The 10,444-nt window shown below is 42.4% G+C and overlaps 1 protein-coding gene across 1 annotated transcript; it reads right to left on the reverse strand.

Annotated features, from left to right (window-relative positions):
* Positions 1–1,228: 1,228 nt before the first annotated feature.
* KLF6 (KLF transcription factor 6) lies at positions 1,229–10,239 on the reverse strand. The gene is made up of 4 exons (XM_005504158.4): positions 9,732–10,239; positions 6,280–6,853; positions 4,328–4,451; positions 1,229–3,906 (listed from the first exon to the last, which is right to left on the reverse strand). The coding sequence occupies exons 1-4, from the start codon at positions 9,831–9,833 to the stop codon at positions 3,855–3,857; spliced, it is 852 nt and encodes a 283-aa protein (XP_005504215.1). The 5' UTR covers positions 9,834–10,239; the 3' UTR covers positions 1,229–3,854.
* Positions 10,240–10,444: the final 205 nt, after the last annotated feature.

Genomic DNA, 10,444 nt, shown 5'->3' on the forward strand with positions numbered 1-10,444 from the left:
TCACAGATTTGTTTAAGTTGCAATTTCTTCCTTGCCTATATGGAGGTACATTATCTACTCAGAGCTAACTAAGTTAGGTGGCGAGGGTCTCTCCTCCACACTACTGTTTCAATCTGTATTTATTGATTCGTATATTCCCTGCATCATTTTTAGACCATTTCTCATTTAAAAACATGAAATGTTCAATTACTGTCAACTGAATTCACATGTTCAAAGTCAGTTTCTCAGCATACAATTTAGCTATTTCTGCCAAGGGTTTTGCTCAATGCTTGAGGGATTTTTAACACCAGCATGATGAAGCAGATGCCACAGGGCAACATTAAACAAGCTCTGCATGTGTCCCAAGCTAGCCTACATGCCAGGCATGCTTTGAAGAGCCATTGCTCTGAAAAAATTCATTTCACAGAGGCTTTCATTTGGCTGGTTGAAGGTTACCACCAGCATATGGGTCAGACCAGCCCCACATCAGACTCAGGTCTGTGCATCAGAGCCAGGCAGGTCTCACATGGTTCCTCCACTGCATTCCTTCCCAAAACTGCACCTTCAAGGTTTCAGACTTGCTTCCCCATGGACTGGGCAGCTCAAAGGCCACCACTCTGCAGTAGAAGTTAAGGACAGGTGCCTCCAGTCCAGCCATCGCCTTTCTGGTTTTCTTCCTTCACTTTAAATGCCCGGTGCATCTCCTTTCCCACATGCAGAACCTGTCCTACGTGCACTCACCTCTTCAGAACAAACGATTTGGAATAAAGGTGCACTCTTGCGGTAACAATTGCGTTAACTATTTATTCCATCGAGACAAAAGATGAGTCAACAACAGCTTTTCAGATATGGAAGGACTTTTAGTTTCTACTGACAAAATTATTTTCTCATCAGGGCTTGTCTTCCACAAAGCAACCTGACCCAAAAGTGTTTGTACCTGTGACCAGGTGACTCAAGGCAAAGCATTGACATAGTATTTGACATCATTTGGTGTGTAGGATGTCAGAGAGGAGAAAGATGAAACCAGACACATGATGCTGATAAGAATTTCTTTTTATGTTATTCCAATAAAAAATACATTCATACAGAAATATAACAATCTTGCAAAAAACAATTTCAAATAAAATCTTGTAAAACAAAATTTTTACAAAAATCTTACAAAGAGATTCTTTAGATAACAGGGTGCTTCAAAACCAAAAAAAGAAATTTCACTAATAGAAACTTTTTCTTCTTAAATTTCAAGCAAAAATGTTTTATTTTTTTTTTATTTTTCAGCTTGATTGAGGCTCAGTTATCACCTGAACAAAATGTACTTGCTTATTAAGAAAATTACAGGCATTTGACATATGGCACACAGCCCCACCCCATCCACACAAGTCTGATGGTATTTCACAATTGAGACAAGCCAGTGCAAGTTTAATTTTTTTGTTTGGGGTTGTTTTTTTGTCTGTTTTTGCTTTTGTTTACTTTTTTGTTTTTATTTTTGTTGTTGTTTTTTTTTTTTTTTTTTTTTTTTTTATATGAACTATGGCTAAGCCAAGGACAATGCAAACAAGGAGTTAAAAACACAACAAAACCCAACCCTAAACAGAAATCAATTTTCTGAGAAATTTTGTTTGTTTTGGGGAAGTAAAAAAAAAAAAAAAAAAAAAAAAAAAAAAAGTGCATTTTCAGGTAATTTAAACCAAAAATGAAATGAGGATGATTTAAGCCCGTGTGTTTCTTAGAACCAGATCACTTGCATATACTTTTTTTTAAACCACTTATCTACCTACATTTCCCGGAAGATATACCAAAATATTAGCATAGTAAGCAAGACCAATAATAAATAGAAAAAGAAACAGGTCACGTGTTTCATTGCATTGACTGTAGTGAGCTGGTTTAAAAAAAAATAAAATACTGCTTTTGGACAGACTATTTCTACTCTAGGAAAAAAAACAGTATTTTAGCTGAACTATGCAAAATTAGAGGTCAACCACCACAACGACTAGCTCACTCACAGGTCCTCCAGTAAGCTGGAAGGCCAAAACCAGAGTGTACTTTATCTGCACACAGCTAATATTCTTTTAGCATGCCAATATTCGGTTCATATCATTCTTAAATGGCCACAGATACGCTATTCCAGACAACCTAATAACTACAAAACACAGTCAGCAGTCCGAAAAGGACTGAATGCCAACAAAGCCTTTAGCATACCATTAAGCTAAAGGTAAAGCCTCTAAAAATGCTAGATTTTAATTAACTGTATCTTTCATTTCTTTGTCTCCTTAGTGACTGTATTGAAGGGGGAGAGGGAATATTTTGATGGGCTGTGGCATTCTCTAGCTATGTGTTCTACTTCTTTTCCTTTTAAAAAAAATATTTATATATTATCTATATATATACACACATACACAGACTGTACACACAAATATACATACACAATTATTTTTCTGCCCACTTTTTAAAAAAAAGTAATATAGTTTCTTTCTGTATGACCAACAGATAGCTAGATATATAGATGTGAAATTTGTGCCTTTTAAGCAAATACATCTTTTAATACTTCTGTATCTTTAATATGTATGAAAACTTGACATATTAAGTACAGTTGGGGTGTGTATATACACAGTTGTTGTGCAAGGTCAATATAAAAAAAGTCTCAAGGTGGCAGAACTGGTCAATTGGCATATGCATTATACTGTAACACAGTCAAATTGTCTAAGTTAAACAAATACTGTACTGACATGAACGACTTATCTATATTTGTCTTTGTGAAGGAGGACCCTGGAAGTAACCTTTTTTCCCCTCATATTATACATTTGATACAGTACAATGCCAGGTGAAAAGAGAGCCTTAATAAAGCATGCATCACCCATACCCCTGTATAAGACCCCCTACAAGAGAAGGTCACTTGCATAAGGCACCATTATTAAGGTCAACAGTGCATTAACAGCTAGAAAACCAGAAGTTAGTCCTCAAGGCATAAATAAGAGAAAAATTAGCTGCATGAGAAAAATCAGTTTCTAACCAATAGTGGTTTTATCCACCCAACAGAAAAAATTATTCATGTTCCATACATTATGTAACATTAGACCAATTGTATTTTAGCTGCTCTTAACTGGAATCAAAACTGCAGTCCTGATTAAAGAATGGAAAAGCATATAGTTCCCCAGAACCATGCAATAACCTTTGTATTATAATGAAAAGTTATAGTTGTGTTACATTTGTAAATACACAGCTTATACAATGGATTACAAATGAGCTCTGTAGCAAGTAAAACAAGCTACTTGACACATTGCACGTTTAATAGCTGCACCAGACACCTAAAGCTCCTCTCACACAGGAACGGGGAGGTCCCCCATCTCCATTCTGGCATCCTGACTCTTTTTAGTCCCCCTTTTCCCCGCTCTGTTTTCCCTCTAAAAAGGTGCAGACACCCCTCCCCCCACCCCTTGGAAATGATTGGTGGTCGTCCCATCTCACGAGATATTCCTCACACACAAGACATTCAGACTATTTTTTTTCTCTTACAGTTATAAAACAACCACAAGAAAAAAAATGTGCCTCAGCATACAGTCATCAAGAGATCCTCATCGCATACAGTCGCCCAATCATTAACATTCTCAGTGCACATGCTCACGGCAAAGGCTTAGGAGCCACTCAGAAGGTTAGATACCAGTGTATGAGTCCAGGAAACCCCAAACATCACGCACCGCGGTTGCTATGCCGTTTCTTACATGACTTATTAGCCCTCAAAAGACCTTCAAGGAAGTGAGGTCCTGGAGGCAACTGGGTAGGGTGCAAAATGGCATGCTTTGGCTGGAACACGCATCCCTTCGCTCAAGGCTCTTCAACCTTGACGCCTCTTAGCCCGCAGGATTCACCTCGTGACCCATTCAGAGGTGTCTCTTCATGTGAAGGGCCAGGTGGTCAGACCTGGAAAAACACCTGCAAGGCAAGAGTCAGGTTGCGCATTAGCCCACGGTTGCTGGCACGCACGACGCAACACGCGTGGCTGAGGCACCCCCCTTGCTCTGCTACTCCAAAACATGGCTGGTGGAGGAGGGATTTGGCGTTCCCTGGATACACGGGAGCGCTCAAGGTGGCTGTGGGCACCCAGGGGTTGTGGAGGTGGGTGGTAACGCTAGGGCCTTCTCAACACTCATCTGCAACATTAGGCTACAAAACACATCCCAGTGATTAGTAAAACAGAAGGTTTTTTTCCAGTATAAATATAAAATAATCCCTTAAAAATACCAGACACAGTTGTGTTCCCAAATGATTCCTTCACAAGTGAAAAGCAGCCTAGGCTCACTTTCCAACAAGCATTAACAATAACTATTTTAAAAGGGGCATTTCAGTCACATACCTGTCACAGTGACTACATTTAAAAGGTTTGGCACCAGTGTGCTTTCTGAAGTGTCTGGTTAATTCATCACTTCTTGCAAAACGCCACTCACACCCTTCCCATGAACATCTGTAAGGCTTTTCCCCTACAAAGAAAGCAGATTACACGTTAGTCACAACTTCATTCAAAGAAAAATAGGTGCTATCCCATTCATTTTCTGTGCAAACCTCTGCCACCCCCCCAAAGACAGCCAATTTTATTTAACCTATCTGAATGCTTCAGAACATGTAGGCAAAGGCTTGCAAAATTCATCCACAATAACTCCTTAACTATTTTGCTGCAACAGCACATCAAATAATCGCATTCTTATTTTTAAAAAAGCAATTAAACAGGATCACAGGAAACAAAGAAATCCAACCTTCTACCATTCCTGTTCATCCATAATGGCAGGCTTACTCCCAAACAGGTATCATTCACCTCATAAAGGTGATTAAAGACAGCACAGCCAGACTCCAAAATGTAATTAGGCTACTGTATTGCATCAAAGTCCTCTGTCACTCACTCCTCTGTGTAACATGCAACCTCCTTTCTGCTGAGCCACATATTCCTGGAAAAACCTGCACACTGCTTTGAACACTGCTATTTCAGCATTCAAGAAATACCACTTCCATTCACAGGAACGTTCTCAGCCAGACAGCACCAGGACAACAGTTCTGCAATACTTCTGAGGCCGGCAGCTATTTATGTCTGCTCAACCACCACGGTTTCAGTGGAAGTTGGTCTTTCCTCTTGAAATAATCTTGTTTTATCTGACTTCTGCATGACAATGGGAGCATCTGAGCTTGCTCAGACTTCCCATAAAAGCCACAAAATGCTGAACTCATGAGTCAAAATAAGAACTTTTCCTTGAATTCTCTTTCCACATCTTGGGAAAAACAAAACAACAAACAAAAAACAACAACAAAAAAACCTAACAAACAAAAAACCAAGCCACACCAACAAGCATCATTAAAAAAAAATAAAAATCCAAAACCAAACAACCAAAAAAACCACCAGCTCTATATAGGTCTTTAGATTGGTACACCAAGAAAGCCAGGTCAATTCCTCACATTAAACAATGTCTCTTGAGCCAAGGAGCAGCTCTACATATCTAACTGCTGTCGTAAGGAGATGTCAAATAATAATGCTCAAACAAGCAAATCAGCATGCTACTTCAACCATAAAATATTTATAAAAGCCCTGAAGTGTCTATCTTCCTCACTTTCTTTCCCAGTAACACACAGGGTTGTTATTTTTAGTTCAGGCTCTATAACAATAAAATGCTGTTGCTCAGTATTTTGAGATGAAATTATGCAGTAAATCATACATTTGTAAGTCCAATTAGGCAGATACGTTAGAAGGACTACACCACACTGTGGCTTTCCAAGATTTTTGCTGATAACAATGACACACAAAGCTATTAAATGATTTACAACTATAGCTGTATTTTATTCAGTCAAGGCCTTGATTATATAGACCCAATGTAGACTGAAACCCAAAACAAGCTCTTACAGCAGTTAGCAATCTGACCAGTCTTTGGATATTATGTTCCTTTTTTTGCAAGAAAGTCTCAGCTTGCTTTTGCTTTAGAAATAAACGTCAACAGAGGTGTAGCATCTACTTTGGCTAGCCCTTTGCTCCTGAAGACCGCACACCACCACAGCTTCTCTACCATTGCCTATTTAGATGAGCGGCTCCTATTTGCTATGACGGCAGACTAATCCACCACCAACTCTCTTGGCTTCAGCTCGCTTACGAAGAGAATGAGGAAGGAAGTGATGTCGCCCATGCTGGTAAACCTCTAATACTATTACATCATCTCTCCAAACCTGGGCTCCCACCCAGTGATTGTGTAACGCTGTGACACCAGCACCGTCAGGGGTATTCCCTACAGTACTTGCCAACTCTTTATTAATAAGCGTACGGTTACTAACCTGTATGAGTGCGCTGATGTGCTTTCAGATGTGAACTTTTGGTGTAAACTTTCCTGCAACCGTTAAAATGACACCTGTGAACACGCCTTCTGCCATCTGGCGAGGTGTCACCATTGGCGGGTGTACCTTTTTCTGCAGTCTTTCCAGCGGTACCGGTACGAATTTTCCCTGGTGAATGCAACTCACCCGGCGTACAATTCCACAGCTGGGAAGAAGGCTCCTTGCTCAGCTCAGGAGACGAAGGGGGAGTGGAGGTGACAGATGAACTCAAGTTTCCTGAACTGGCTAAAACATCGCTTATAGGGTCAGAGGTAAACTTTGTTGTGGGCGAGAGCTCCTCAGAGCTGTCTGAAGATTCGCTGCTCACATCAGAATTTAAACTGTTGGTCTCTAAGTTCTGACTAATAAGATTGTCCTCTTTTGGGACACAGGTGTTCTTCAGTTCAGATTCCTCCTTTTTTTCACGCGCCAGAATAATTTTGGTCCAGAGATCCTCCTGGCTATCGAATTTGATTTCAGATGCCGAAACATAACAGGGCTCACTTTGAAGATACCGTTCCAGCTCCAAACATGTCTAGGTGAAAGAGAAGGAAATGAAAAAAGAAAAGTTACAAGGCTGCTTAAAAATAAAACCAATTGTATTTTACACTTCAAAAAGCAAGCAGGATTGTAGTATGTTCGATTTGAGGTTTCTAGGTTCAAAACAAATTAAAGGCTCCTCCAGCCATAACTAGGTGACTGTTACGATGAAATCAGTTTTTGAGACCTGGGCAGGAGTTCAAACGCACAGCTGAAGGTGCAAGTCAGCTTTGGTTTCCAAAATAGCATTCTAATGAGTCAGTCAAATTATCATCACTCTCATCATAAAAATCTGTGTTTTCAGTAGGCTGACGTTGAAAAGGACCATAGAGAACCACAACAAATAATTACACCTTGGTCTCGCACCTTGTCTAATTTCAAGTTGGTTTGTATCTCTCTCACACAAACACGAGGCTGAAAGGACCCAACTGAACACAATGTGCTCTGACATGCAGTTAAAAACCTAAACGCTGTGTCAGAAAACAAAGCCACATTTCAGCATGGCTGCGGGGCTGCATGTCCGTCTTCTGGGGACATCAATGGAGCAGCAGACATCCTCCCATTTCCTGTGCATGAGAACGCAGCACACTCGACTTTCAAAGAATGTCATTTCCAAGCATACTGGCATGCATGCCATAGAACTGCAACTGCTCCCGTGACTGTTTAGAGGAACACAGGGAACTTCAACAACAGATGATAGGGAAGAAAAAAGTTCCAGAATAGAAATGTCCTATTCTACAGGAGGCAAAATGGGAAATTACTCTAAGGTCCTGCTGGGAGTCCCACAATGAACAAGAACTTTATCTACTGGCCAAGAGTGCAACTGTATGAGTCATCTCTTTCTTTCACGCAATGCCAAAGGAGACTTCCTTTTAAAACCCTGACCATCTGCCAAGAAAGTACTCTGTTCAAATATACATGCAACAGTACATGGGCAACTTCCCCCCCCCCACACACATTCCCCTCCACTCCATGAAACGAAAGAAAACAAAAAACAAAACCACCCTAAATGGATGAAGCTGTGGTTTTCAATTTCAATTCACCCTGCTGACTTTCAAACCATTTTCAGAGAACAAAAAAAAAAAACCCAGTATGAACTGTTATGGCAACAAGCTGATGTTTTGGGATTATTCTTTCCACTATAGGAAATGACCCATATGAAAGCTTTACACAGAAAATGGACACACCAGGTTTCCATACCAAACTCTACTTATTTTAGTAAGATCATCTCTTCCAAGCCCGGTAGCAAAACCTGATCCCAAATGCCACACATTCCCCTGACAGCCCCTTCCCATCTGTCCAAGAGCAGAGCGTCCATGGGAGCAGCTCCCTTCTCCCACAGCACCGCTCCAGTAAACTGGGTCACATGTTCTGGCCAGGCTAGGAGCAGGGGCAAAAACAGGAGAAAAACAAAACAAAATAAACAAACAAAAAACCAACCTCCAAAATAAACCCACTGCTGCACACAATATTTATGCATTTGTCCATAATTAGGTAACTGCTTTGTAATGCACGGTAAAAACGAAAAAGGTTTCAACAGGGACAACACAATAGCGTGTTGACTTTCCATTAAAACAGGTAAAAAAGCATTTTTTTAAGATCTTGTTAAACTTTCCTATTCCCGGCTTATTTAAATTCCTCATTAGGTAGATTAGTAATGGGGACGGGAGTGAAGCTCTCTCAGAGTTTAAATGCCTCTGAAGGCTACTAGGAACGAGGGCTGGCCCTTCGCCAAAAACCCAAATGCCTGAAGGAAACTACTTAGCTCCATTTCAATCACGTACTATGAAGCTGTCTCTTTGAAAAGGGAAGGGGGGGAGGGGAAGAAAAATAAAAAAAGGCATTGCATACAATTAGTAAGCATGTGAAGGTTGTAACACTTTGCATTTCGACCTTCTCGGAAAGGCTCCCCGGTCCTTCTTGAAAAGCCAGCAGGTATTTGATCTGGTCACCGGGCTGAGCAGCTCCCGGCTGGGGAGCGGAGCCAGCGGACCCCCCCGGGGTAACGCCAAAATGTCAGCGGTGACCGCAGCTCCTGCCAACCCGGCGTTTGGATCAAATTAAGGAGGATGGGGAAAAAAAAAAAAAAAAAAAAAAAAGGAAAAAAGAAAAGGCAACGAAATATGTCCATTAAAGGGAAGGAGCCTCTGTTCTTCCTCCTTCCCGACCAAGGCAATTAGCACAAGGGGATTGCTGTCATATGACTGGCAACTCACAGACTCTGCAAAGCTCGCTGCTCTGGGAAAAAGCAACATTATATACATATATGTATATACACACAGAGATATGTGTACATGTGCGTACATACAACACTCCTGTTGTTTTTTTCCCACCATCGTCAGGAAAAAAAAAAAAAAGAAAAAGAAAAAACAACAACAACAACAAAAACGCAGCAAGGGGCGGAAAGCAGCCCTTGGCCAAAGCAGGGAGCTCGGATGACAAGACCCAGCTGTGGAGCTTGGACCTGGTACAAGCGCAAAACTTTTGCCAGGACTCGGTGTGGAGCGGGCGGGAGCGGAGCGCCGGGTCCGCGGAGCGCGGAGGCCGCCGCGCTGACAGCCCCGCGCACGCAGGGCCGGGCGGTAAGTCAGGAGAGACGGAGATGCGCAGCTCCTCACACTCACCTCGGGACTCTTCCACTCTCCCCGAAAAAAAGCCGTATTGTTTAAAAGCAAAACACCTGCTTCAAAACATCTCTACACATTTGTGCTTAATGCTCCCCAAAGTCGTTGCTGACACTTGGGCTTTTTTTCTTTTTTTTTTTTTTTTTTTTTTTAAATCCGCTCATCCTTTAATACGGCTTAAAAAAAAAAAAAAAAAAGAACGAAAAACACCCCGACAACAACAACAACAACATCGACATCCTCGTTTACCTGTTGCCAATATTCCTCCAGGGACGGCAAGGCTGAGAAGTAACCCGTGTCGTGCACAATCTGGAGTTCCTGGAAGATGCTGCACATTGGGAGAACATCCATGTCTCAAGTTGCAACAACAAAGTCAGTGCTGGTTACCAAAAATACAGATGCCTCCTTTATGTGCAGGGGTTGCGGGGTGTGTGCGGGGGGGTGTCAAACCTCTGCTCACAGTTTCCAAGCCCCCCCCCTTCCTCCAGAGAAGAAAAAAAAAATAATTGTATATATATAAATATATATCAATTCCTTGAGGAGCTTAGGGAGGAAAAAAGACCCAAAGTTTCATGCAAAGTTTAATTGCACAGCAAGGCAGTACGTCTCCCGAGGCGGCCGCGGCGGCGGCTCTCCCCTCCCGCGGCCGGCGGAGGACACTTGCGCAGGAGCGGACCCAATATTTGCAAACACGGCGCTGACTGCGAATGTAACCCCCTGCGAAACTTCCCTATTCAAAGCTCTGCCCGGCCGCGCCGCCGCCCCCGCCCCCCGCGCCCTCCCCCGCCCCGCGTGATCCCATTACGCCGCCTGCCGCCGCGGCCCAATCTCCGCCACGCACTCCGCGCCCCGCGTGCCAATGATGTCAGAGCCGCCCAATCGCCGCCCGGCAGGCATCGCGGCTCCTCCTGGCGTGACCGAGCCCGGCCGTGACGGCTCCCGCCATTGGCTCGATTCGAAAT

Source organism: Columba livia, chromosome 2 (genome assembly GCF_036013475.1).
Source record: "Columba livia isolate bColLiv1 breed racing homer chromosome 2, bColLiv1.pat.W.v2, whole genome shotgun sequence".
NCBI classification, from domain to species: Eukaryota; Metazoa; Chordata; class Aves; order Columbiformes; family Columbidae; genus Columba; species Columba livia.